This window comes from Lichenostomus cassidix, chromosome 14, assembly GCF_008360975.1.
Source record: "Lichenostomus cassidix isolate B80296 chromosome 14, HeHo_3.0, whole genome shotgun sequence".
NCBI lineage: Eukaryota > Metazoa > Chordata > Aves > Passeriformes > Meliphagidae > Lichenostomus > Lichenostomus cassidix.
In genome coordinates, this window is record NC_139495.1 from 8994068 (window position 1) to 9006799 (window position 12732).

General features: G+C 35.9%; 1 protein-coding gene across 1 annotated transcript in view; it reads left to right on the forward strand.

The window, feature by feature from the left end:
- SNX29 (sorting nexin 29) overlaps positions 1-12732 on the forward strand; it is a 100137-nt gene that overhangs the window by 69001 nt on the left and 18404 nt on the right. Inside the window, exon 20 of the mRNA XM_085074807.1 lies at positions 149-288. Coding sequence (XP_084930933.1) covers positions 149-288 — 140 coding nt within the window. The remainder of the gene's footprint in view (positions 1-148; positions 289-12732) is intronic.

Sequence of the window (12732 nt, forward strand, 5' to 3'; positions counted from 1 at the left end):
GGGTTTTTGCATATTGCCAACATATTTATATAGCCATAATAACAGAGATCATCAAAAGATCGATTTTTATGCTTACTAGGACTGTTTAGTTACATTATAAAGTAATAATTTCCATGTGCCATTTATGTTTTCTCCTCTCTATTTTTAGGATGCAAAGTTTGTAGAAGAGCGACGCAAGCAGCTACAAAATTACCTAAGGAATGTAATGAACAAAATTATTCAAACTGTGCCAGAATTCACAGCCAATCCCAAAAAAGAGACACTTATTCAGCTGATGCCCTTTTTTGTGTAAGTATCTGTCAAGTGCTCAAGAAAATATTAATGTTTTTTCATCAGAGCTTAGTTTAAAATATAATGCTGCCATCTCCAAAATCTTTAAAGCTTAAATCTTAAAAGTTTTTTTAATAGAAGGCTCCTGCTCAGATTGCAAGTGCTTTTATTTAAAGGAATATATGACATACAGAATATTTTTTTGTTTATTTAAATGGTGACTTTGAATGAAAATCCCATTGGAAGGCTTTCAGAAATGCCTAAATGACTTCAAAATTTGCATCCATATGTGCTCTTCAAACATTAGGTGTTTTCAATTTCTTTTATTCAGTCTTTTTTGGTTTTGTTTTGCTTTTGCATGTGTGGGGTTTGTATTATTTTTTAATATTTATTTTGGGGGATGAGTAAAGCACTGTTAGAGTCCTTACCAGCCCAATGAAAAAGTGAAGATGTTGAACTTTTTCTAGCTGAATTTTGCAGTCGGCTGACACATGTTTTGATTTCATTAATGTTAAAGTTGAATATGTCCAGAAATAATTTAACAGTCATCTGTTAAGCATCTCAAACCCTTTGATATACCATGGGATATAATCTGGTAAAACCTTCCCTTTTTCCTTTAAACTTTATTCTTTATGTATTTGTGAATGATATTTAAAAGTATTTAAGAAATAATATTAATGAAAATTTGTTTTGGAAAGTCGTGTTGTTTCTTTCACTAATAATTTTTCAGTGTAATGGTTTTTCAGTGCTATACCTGTACAAATTATGTATAGGTGGACCACTCATTTCCAGTAAGTCCTCCTGTTAAATTTGCTCTCCATGAGCCTCTGCACAGGGATTGTGCATCCATGCCTGTGAATCCATGGATGGATTCATCTGCAGCTTCAAGAGCAATTTCAAATGAATATGTTTCATTGCAGCACACAGGTTTAGTAGTATTACTTGCCTGGTCTTTTGCAGAGTGTGTCAAATTTTCAAGTTGAAATTGCATTTCAGGAAAGCTTTGTTTATTAGAAAATGTAGTAGATGAATGGAAGAATGCCAAGATACATTTCATGGCATTCATGAGTTTTCAATTTTTCTGCTGATTTGAAACGCTAAAATCAATTTGATGAGACATCCTGATGATGGGTTAAAAATGGCAAAGTGATGTTTGTGGGGACAAACTTCTTAAGAGACTTGCCTTTTGCTCCCTAAGAACTTACCGTGTAGAATTTGACTAAGGACTAGAAAGATGGAAATGTTTCAAGTTCCAGTTGAGGAGCCCATGTGTGGCTTTTTGTTGAATCATTTTAAAGAGCTTATCTTTTATGTTGTACTAGTTTTGTTTTTTAAAGAAGAAGGGGGCAGATACAAAATACATTTGCAATTGTAAAATGTAATTCTACATGCAATTATACTCCTTTTCATGTGTTTGTTTTTTTTTTTAATCTTTTGTTACAGAAGTAATTTATTACACTATTTTTTGGTTCTACTTTGGCAAAGGACACTTTAAGAATAGTGTGTTTATAATCTCCTGGTCACTTATATCAAAAACAGGAAGAGAGAAAAAGTTTCCTTTTACTCCTCGGCCCTAAACAATTAACTTGCTTTTTGATACTTAATCTCATCTCTTTTCTCAGTGTGTAAGTAGAATTTAGGTCTCATGTTTTTAAAAGAAGTGCTAGGTATGAGGACCTGCACAGGACAAGATTAAAATCACAATCCATGTGATGGGCTCTACCAAAGCTGCACAAGTCTGAGTAATAAAAGCCTCCAACTCTATTTCTTCAAATAAATGTAATGTAGGGAGAGATTCAATTAATTTCACAGAAAGAACAAAGTTTTATTGAGAAGGCAGCACGTTTAAGTTCCAATATTCTATGGGTACAATTTAGTTAGTGGAGCATTGTGATAAAAATAATGCAGTTATCTCAAAGGAGAGAGATTTGCTGAAGGAAATTGGCCAACAGCATTTATCACCCATTCCTAAACACTGTGATGCACTGCTCTGGTGCTAACCCTGCTTTGGTGTACCTGTGCCACAGGTTGCAAAAATCCTGTTTATTTTTTGAGGGGGTTTTTTTTTTTTTGTTTTTTGCATTTGGCAATTTCATAATTCTCAACATATTGCATGAGACAATGGACTGGAATTTTGTGACATCTGGACATCATGGCAAAGAGATTCAGTTCATACATGTACCTGTGAATTATTTCCTGGGAACTTTTTGTTATATAACAGATGTATCAGCATTCTCTCTTGGCTAGAGTAGATAGCTCTCTCTGGGAATACTAGTGGGATTCTGGAAAAATTCTGTTGAGCAAAATAACTATATTCCTCACCTCCAGCAGCAGATGAAATAGCTTTTTAATGCATTTTACTACTGAGATATCAGACTCTTCTTCTCCAGCTAGAGCAGCAGCTGCATTAAATTAATAAAAAGAACTTTTCTAGAATGTGCTCCTTCTATCAGTGTCTGAAAGTGCCATCATTTCTAGGCTATCATTTGAACTCTTTATGGCCTTTATTATCTGAGAGTCATGACCTGGCACTGTTGGTGATTTAAAAAGGATCTGAAAGAAAATGCATTTCAGTTCCTCTTTGTATTGCCAACTTCTCCAGTATTACCCTTCTGTAATGGATTTTGAGCTTTATCAACAGGACACCTTAAATATCGTGGAGTCTGTGAATTGTGTATTACATTAATCAGTTGTAACCTTTGTGCTGTACCTGCAATTCTTCTCTTCTGTTAGGTTTAACAATATTTTGGTTTAATAATATTTTACTATAAAGCACTGTAAATACATAAAACAATTCTATATATTTAATTTTTCCTCTGTAGCACAAATGTATGTACAGTTGACTGCATCTCTCAATGAAAGAGTAATTACAAAACATGAGGATATTAGACCTAGGACTGTGCTGTAGAGAGTAGTGATACCTCAGTCTAGGGGGAAGAATTACAGTCTATTAGGAAGCAATGAAATCTAAAATAAAAAAAAAATAATTATCTGGTCTTAAAGAGTTTCTTCTCACTGCAGAATTAAGTGAACAGGCTTCAGTGTGAAAATATAAAATCCCATAAAGGTTATGTCTGATTAGGCATCCTATAGATAGAAATTACAGAGTCAGTTTGAATTAATCACTTTTGAGGCCTGATTGTGGTCCTAGAATATGATTATGGTGAGCAGAACATAAGATTAATATCTCTTAAGACTACACCCACTGTTAATGCCAGAATGAATATTTCCTAAATTTTTTATTGTGAGTTTGTTCCTTTGGGAATTCCTCCCTTCCAAGTGCAGTGATTCCATATGATCAGGTACAGATCTGATGAGACAAAGCATTTAAACTGATCTGTGTGAAATAGCCTGCCACTCTTTTACAGGGGAAGAAATTGCTTGGATTTTGAGACTCAGCTAACAGTTTGCAGTACAGTAATGTGAATGACTTTGCTACATTTCTTCCCATTATGAGTGGTCACTTGTAGAAATGTCACTTGTATTTAATCCTGACTCTGTGAACTGTCATCAGTGTGTTCTGTCTTTCCTCAGTCTCTGCCACTTGTAATCTCACTTTGTGCCTTTTTCAGTTTTGATGCTGCACTAGCTCAGTCACAGGACTGGCCAAAGAGTTTCCTTTGCAGTCCACTTTCATGTCTTAATGGAAAAAATAAATTCTGCCTCTGCTAATTTGTCTGTTTACATGCCAAACAAAAAATTCTTTGCAATAATAAAATTGACATCACAAGATAAATTTTCCAGTCCATGTGGAGCAGAAGCTAAATCAAGAATTGGCACTGCTGAATTAGATTGCTACATCTGCTATCTGGTGAAGGCCTGTCTGGTAATACTTACTTAAATTAACATTTATTTGCACTTGTGATTGGTATATAATGGATAAATGATGCTTTTTATAACAAGTACACTTGTATTTTACTCACATTTTTATCAATATGAAAAATTATCACACAGACTTAACTCTTTGTAAATATATATAAAACCAGGAGGGATCTTTAGCAACACAAATCACAATTCTTTGGGCCATATAATTTATTCTTTCAATATAAATCATCATATAGATTGTATGATTTCAAGTATATAAAGAGCTAAAAGCTGTAAAAAGTGGGGAAAAGATACTCTAAAATGCTGGGATGGTCAAATTTTTTATCTCTGTGGTTTCTGTATCAATTGTCCTCATTTTTAAGAATTTTTCTTTCCATTGTGCTCATTATGGCCACAATGGAAAGAATTTTCACAATGGAAAGAATTTTCTTGTATCTTGAGATACAAGAAAAATAACAAAACCCCTTTTTTTCACTGTGAGGGTGATGGAACCCTCTGACAGTTTGCCCAGAGGTTGTTGACACTCCATGCTTGGACTTGACAGGACTCAGCCCTGGGCAGCCTTCTGGGGATTGGCTCAGTGATCTCCAGGGGTGCCTTCCAACCTCCAATAGGCTGTAAATCTAGAATATGATCTTCATTTGTGTTTGACATCCACCCTGCACAGAGAAGTGTTGGCTGAATTACAGCTGGGCGCACAATGTCACCTGTGAGCAAAACAAAGTCTGAACAGTGGGAAACCCCCACAACACAGACTCCACTTGGTAGCTGTGCAGATCTATTCAATAAGGATTGTGCCACTTTGCTGGCTCCTTTGCATTGGCAATGCAAATGTTTGGATTAAAATGTATGCAAAAATGGCATAAACACGATTTGGTGAATATTTTCACAGATTACTTTTCTAAGTGCTTTTTTATCTCCTACTGTAGGCCACAGGTACAAGCTACAATAGTTTCTAAATAACAGTTTTGTGTTCTGCTGAGCTGCAAAGCTGGACATTTATTCTCTTGTGGGAGCTGCTCAGATATATGCTTTAACAAAAGCAGGGAATCTGCTCAGTAAATCATCAGCAGATTCTGTTGTCTGCGGGATGTGTTTGAACACCAAAGGACTCATCAGTTCTTGGTGATGATTAGAGGATTGGAATTTCCAAAAAATATGTTGTCTTCATTTCCCCTGGGTGACATTACTGGCAGCATATTTGATAGCAGAAGTTGTGTTCTTAGGTGTTTTGTGTCAGTTGTCTTTGAGTCACCAAGTTAAATTGTAGTAAAAAAATACATAATTATAATCACTATTTCTACCTCTTTCTCATTTTATAAAATGCTTCCACCCTCCTGGAAGGTAAAGTTCTGAGAAATGTGATAGAGAGAGGTTCCAACTGACGGGCAAATTTCAGTGCCAACCAGTCAGCCACTCAAAAGAGAATGTCATCTTGGGAATACTCCTCTCAGATTTATTTAGCACTAAACAGTGTTTAAAGCCAAGTATCTGCTTTTGGTCTTGCAGGCAGCAAAGCTAAAATATTGTGGAAGAATAGGTGTTTGTTCTTAAAGAATTGAAGAATTTTGATTTGGTTTGGATTTGGCAGTTTTATCATCTCTATTTCAGTTGCACCTGTCAGGGTGTGATTGAGAACATGTAAATGTTTATATTAAAGGTATGAGAGGTAAAAAGAGCATTAACTTCTCCACAATACCATTGCTAGTATTAAAATGTTGCTATCAAGTCTAAATGAAATAAATCTTTTAGAAAAGTTACTGTGAGGCACCTGTGGATGTTGTACAACAGGAATAAGCACTCTGATAGAATATACTAAGCACTCTGGAATAAAATTTACATGAACAAACTGGAAATAGCATTTGCTTAAATATGGGACTTCTAATTAGTAAAGCACCTTCTAATTCCTGAAACATGCTAATGAAACTAATTTATTGCTATGTTAATTGATTGATCTAATGTAGAGACATTACCCAATATTTACTTTTCAGTAGAACTGTGTTGCCAAGCACTGATGATTGTTGAAGTAAAAATATCTTAGATATCTAAAATTTGATTATCGTGTTCATATAATGCGGGAAGTTTTTGTGCAAAAAAAGTGATATTCTTTTGTGGAATTTTTGTTGATGGTAGAATTAAAAGACTTGAATTAGAGTGGATTGTTTTTAACAAACATTGAGTTGTCTCACTGTTATTCTTGGGTTCTGCATTCCTCACTTTGTAACTGACAGTTTTGGTTTTAGTCTTTCATAACCTATGATGCTTGACATCAGACTTAAAAAAAGCATCATGCTTGTTTTGATCTAAGTGAAATGTGAAGAAGTAGGGCAAAAATTGTTTGGTCAAAGTATATGAAAATTCAAACTTTCATCTCTTTCCCCTCTGCAAGAATTGCCTGTTACACTGTGTTTTTGTGGTTTGGCACATGTTGACATTGAAGATGTGTATTACATGGCATTCTTCAAATGGCTTAAATTTTTCCTTTCCCTTCTCTGGGTAGTTGAGGGGTTTATGAATGTTAGAGGGAAAAGAGGAAGGGAAAAAATGTACCAGGAGGAATAGAAACAGTGGTAAAATGGGCAAGAAAATGCAGGAAGTAAAGGACATGGGGTGCTCCATGTTAAAAGCAAGATGGGTTGAATATAGCAAAGAACTATGGACAAATACTGGTACTTCAGCCTTACTAGAAGCATTTGGTTTTATAGAGTTGGTTTTGTCCAAACATATGAAGATGATGTTATGATTGTAGGTTTTTATTTTACATTGGATCTCTCTGGGATTTGACAGGTGATTTGTGAAATATTTAAAGCTTTGTAAAGGACACCAAAAACTGACACACATTCCCATTGGTTATTCAAGTCTGTCAAGGAGCATTTATTGCAGCTCTGCTGCTCCTTTGCACAGGGTAGAGAACAGTCCTGCATCCTCTGATTTCATTCAGACCAAAGGTTTGCAAAATTATTTCTTAATTTCTTAATTTAAATGGTCAGAATAGGTGCTAAAATCTATGACCTGAGCTAGAGGAAGAATTTTCTGTGGGAGATCATTGCATCCATAATGCAAACTACAGCAGAGTTGAATTCGTTTGTGAAAGGCATTGCAGAAGAGTTAAGGAAGTTCTGGTTTAACTTGAGTACATAATTGATCGAGTCTTAGATTATCTTTGAGAATATTTCCAGCACCCTTAGGTCAGTTTGGAGCGTGTGTGTGGAAAAGCACTCCCTTGAAATACTTTTGGAAGATGCTGTGTGTGCTGGGAGAAATTATGTATCTGCAGTAGCAAGAAATTTTGGTTGCCTTTCTCTCTCTTGATCCCAAGGGACACTTTGCAGTGCAGAGATGCTATTAAAAGTATCATAGAGGAAAATGCTCCTTAATCTGGTTTGTGGTCAGAGCAATGAGATATCCTAATCTGTGCTCATGTTTCCTGTGTGTCCCCAGCTCTGCCCTGTCTGAGGTGTGGAATTCTCTGTTTCAGGTTTGACAGAATTGACTTTGTCCCTATCATCAGTGCCTTTTCAATGTGCAACCTTCTTTTGATAACCATTCTGAGTTAACATGAGCACATTTCAGCCAAAGAGTTTTTGTTCTGTGATGTTCTAATTTCAGGGTAGTTATCATGGCAATGCCATTAGCAGCATTCAGTCTTCAGACATTTGATGTAGATGGAAATATATTCTAAATACCCATCAATATTTAAGATATTTGCTGATTTCAACTTGGTTCTGCTGTTAGTAGTTCTACAGAAGTTAGCAGTTAAATAACTGAGTTTAAATGACATTTTTTGATCAGGAAGAAGATTCTGCAGAGTGCCTAATGATTTACATGAGGCATATAAAATTATCAATAGATATGCCTTATATTTAAAAACATTGCAATTCTTTACATGTCAGATAACAATTAAACAGAGTGGAAATTTGGAGTCAGAATATATGTTTTGCTATATTTAAAACTATTTTTGTAGTTGTTAATCTTCTTCTCAAAGTAAAAAGGACTAGAAAATCTGTTAGGTTTTCTTAGTTCTATATTTCTCTCAGCTGCATTTCTATAGGTTGTGTTCCTTTTCCAGCAGTTGGTCTTATTAAATTTGCCAGTATGTCCAATGTAAATAAGTTTTATTCAGGTGAAAGAATCTGTTTATGTCTCTTGACTCCAATTTTCTTCCTTTTGCCTCCAATTTCTTGCTCTCACTTGCATTTTCTCAGTCTTTCACTTTCAAGGCACTACTGAGTCAGAAGTGTTTCAGTATTCAGAAGAAGTACAATTAAAAAGACTTTGTCCTGCAGGTATGGGTAATAGTGAAAGAATTACAGAAACACATCCCTCTGAGCTCACCCTAATGAAACACCTCAGTGCTGCAGTGTTCAGGACTAAGACACCTCCAAGAAAAGGTGTTTTTCATTTCTGTCTTGGTGTGATGCTCAGCAAAACTGATGTGTCATACAGCAACTCCAAAATGCTGAAGGGGTTTATGTATTGTATTAATTGCCCTGGTATTGAGTCTTACAATTAAAAAAAAGATTAACTTCACTTTCAAGTAGTGTGACTTACACCAATTACCATCTCAATAAAGACAGTGAGACTTGCTTTGCAGAGTTAATTGCTATGAATTGTTCAGCAGGCCTCACAAATAGGTGTTTATGAGCATATTTCCATCAATTAGATTTTTATCATGCTTCTTTATATTCCCAGTGACCTTTACAGTGCTTATGAGAAGAATAATTTAGTGCATACAGTACTATGATTGAATACTCTCTAGTCACCATTGGAAATATTTGATGCCTTGCAATCTTTACAGTTGCCTCAGAATAAACTCTTGTTTAATGCTTCCTGAGAAAATAAGAATTATGTTGAAAATTACTGAAACAAATGACAGAGAGGCTGTGGTTTGATAATTCTTTTGCATGTGTAGAAATGTACAGGAAATGCTCTCTGTTGCCTGTGTTGTAAAAATGGGGCGAAAATAGGAAGCAAGTAGATTGACAGCAACAGTTATTAAGCACTTTATCTGTTGCTGTTGGTAGCTAACTGGTGTATATTGGTTTCCTTTATAATCACACAATTTATCAAGGTGTAAAACAAATAGAGATTATGTTGAAAGCAGCCATGGTCAATGTTACAGCAAACTTCAGTGCTGTACAAAAGGAGCTTTTAACTGTGCTATGTGTTTTCTGATGTTCCATTCCCATCTGTCTTTTGCAAGGGACTGGCTGGATCAGGATGCTTTTAAATGTTTTTTTTTTTTTTTCTTTCTTTTTTTCCTTGGGCCCCACGAATTCTATCATCACTTTCTATCCTTTCTTCTCCCAGTTAACAACAAGCTTTGTAATGAAAGATCATTCAGAGGGACAAGTTGTGATTCTTAGCAGCACTTCCTACTTCCTTGCTCCTTTACTGCTTGCCAAGAAACTCAGCAAATCCTTAGCCAGAGAAGGGGTTTCTAAACTCTGGGGTTTGTGTCTCTAACACACTTATCTTGGAGCAGTGCAAGAAGAGGTTAAGATTTTTCTCATAAAAGAACACAGAGCCAGTTAAAGTTTTGTGTCATTACAGCAGAGATCCTGTTTCCTTGGTTACAAGTCACATGCACTCCCTTGTTAAAAAGTGAATTCTTTATATATTCAGGCATTTCTGTACTGAGCAGGTGTTTCTGAAATTGGTAGAAAAAAAAGGGCTCCAGAGCCAGGAAAGAAAGTTTCAATGTTTAGGGTGGGCACACCATTGCTGTCAGCATACTTACTGCACACTCATGTCTGGCAAGGATTTGCCAAGGTGGATTTGGTTAGCTAAGTCAGAAACTCTTTTTAATTTTATACACACAGAGAAATCCTGCTTCTATTTTGTCCATACCTAACTCATAAACAATGGACCCAATATTTTTTAAAGCTCCTTATGCCATTTTTGGATCTGGAACAAATTTTTGCATCCTGGCTATGAAAAGCGGGATGCTAGAAATGCTAATATGGTTAAGTGTGCAGGACTTCAAAGTCCTGTCCTCATTCTGGATGGCATGAAAGCACTTTACTGTGGAATAAGGTATGGAACGATCAGTTTACTTTTTTTTTTTTGCTTTCAGCAATGTTGACAGCCATCTTGAGACCTTTTCTTTGTAGTGTGGTGTGGTTTTCCTAAGTGAATAAAAGAGTAAAGATGTTCCTGTCAGACAGGCTGTATGACAGCTTTTCCTGACATTCAAATCCAGAATTACTGCACCTTTCTTGTAAGCATTGTGGTTTTCTACCAGTATTCTGACTTTATTCCCTTCTGATTATCAGCACTGGTTAATATATTAAATTAATGACATACAGGAATAGAATTTAACCCAAGAAGATGTCATTATCATAACATGTTAGAGTGCACAGCACAGTGTCAAGGTGATTAAATTAATTTAACAGCAGTACATAAAACCAGAAAAATCCAGATTGCAACAGTCTGGAGATGTTCACCAAAGTCATTCTTTTAACTGGAGTGACTTGGTTACTAAGAACTTTCAAGTTTTCAGGTTTTCAGCCTGGCGGAGTACTGAAAATACTGGAATTTTTCACAGAATATATTTGGGAAGGTAGAGCAATAGAATAAAAATGTGTCAAATACTGAGTAGGATTTACTCAGTGAGCTTGGGCAGTCCAGTGTCACCCTGGGATTGAGGTCTGGGGGGCTGAAAATCAGGGTGAGTCAACAGGGACTTGAGGCCTATATTGTAATAAAGGAAATGTGAAATGAGGGCAAACTGAAACATGAAATAGGTGAATTGATTTGAAAGAGATAACTTGATGCTGTTAATGCTGGAGGGAATTGGTTTTTATGGGGAGCTGTGGACATGATGATTTCTGGGCAACAGAGGTTTGACTCACTTATGTTGAATCAACCTAGCACAGCAGTTTGTTGAGAGAATTGGGCATGAACAGGAGCAAACAATAGCTGGGTTTTAGTGGGTAACAGTGCTGTGGCTGTCAATGTGAATTATTAAAGAAAGAAATCTGGAGAAGATACGGAATAGAAGAATAAATGAGCAGAATAAGAGTAGAGGAGTGCTGTAAAATGTAATAGCAGCAAGGGACTGAATGAGACAGTTTGGACTGACTGAAGAGAATGTACGTTAAAATGAGGTGAAGAAGGGAAAATGGTGGAAAAGAATGCAAAAAAAGAGAGAACACTTACACAGGATTTATTTTCCTTTACTGCATTTTATGCACATGCAGAAGAAGCCATTTCATTAGAAGTGTATTGGGATTTGCTTTCATTTTTTGAAATGGCAGTGATAGCTGAACTAGCAACGAAAGACACTCATAATAGGCACAGAATTTTTATTTAAACACTGTGCAGAAAGTATTTTGTCTTCTGAAAACAAACCCTGAAGAAATGGGTGATTCTGGTATTTTAGAACATTCTTACTGTGTATAAAGATTCAACTCCATGTAGGATCTTGGGGTGAGAAGGTCTGGTGCCATGAACATTCTGCATTCAGTTGTTACTCCATGTACAGAGCAAAGTCAATGCCTGGCAAGAGGAGATCCCTGTGCTTTGGGAGTCTGACCAGCTTGGTGGGCATTCACTGGACCTGGTCTCTGCTCTAGGACAAAACTGCCTCTCATCCTTTGATCCTCAGATCTATAAGCTTCCATACTCTTTGTATCCTGAATACATTTCTGTGAAGTGCCTTCAGCGTAATTCAGGATTAGTTTTTTTCCAGTACTGGAAACTTGGAAAATGCACAAGCAATCATCTTCTGTCTTCATTGTCTACATACTTTAAAATCAATTTTTGCTCATGTAAACATGTTGTAGATTCTAAGGTAATTTATATGTTGATCCTCTCCATTTAGCAGTATATGTACTCTACTCATCCTGAAACCCTAGAATCTGTATTTGCATTTCCTCAGTAGGAAACAATTTGTGCAATTGTAAAACTCTGCTGTCACTGGTTATTGGTATCAGGATACTGTAAATGGATATATGAATCATGAAACATGCATGTGTGGGGCATATGCAAATAATCACAAAATTCAATCTAGCTTGCAATTTTAATAAGATTTAAAATACAGATATTTGTGATGTCATCTCTATCAAGCTACTGTGCTCATTCTCCAGGCCTAAGGTATGAGCTCTGTGCAGGAATACAGGAATGAGATCTTTGTGCCTCTTGGGGCAGGGTTGTGGTTGGCTCTGAGCATGGTGACACCTCAGGGTCATTGTGGCTCTGTCTTTAGTCAAATACAAACCAATGTCTATAAACCTGCTCTCCATTAACCTCCTGGTTTGCACCTGATTACTGATAGCTGTAAAACATTGACATTTGAAATTTTCGCATTTGAAAGAGTTTGACTTCTCTACAGGATTGATAAATTTTTTTTTAGTAAGCACATAGAACATATTTCTACTTGAATAGCTAAGAAATTTTACAGGACATTTCCTTTCTTCTTCCCTTCAAATAATAGGAATAATCAAGGATTCAGATTTTTTTTTTTAATTCATTAACAAGTTTACATAATCTGTAAAGGAAGCTAAGTCTAGTTATTTCTTTTTACTATCTTTGCAATTGTCTAGTTATTTCTTTTTACTGTCTTTGCAATTGTCTAGTTACTTCTTTTCACTATATAAACCAGTTTCTGGCATGATTGTCTGAGGAGAATTCTTT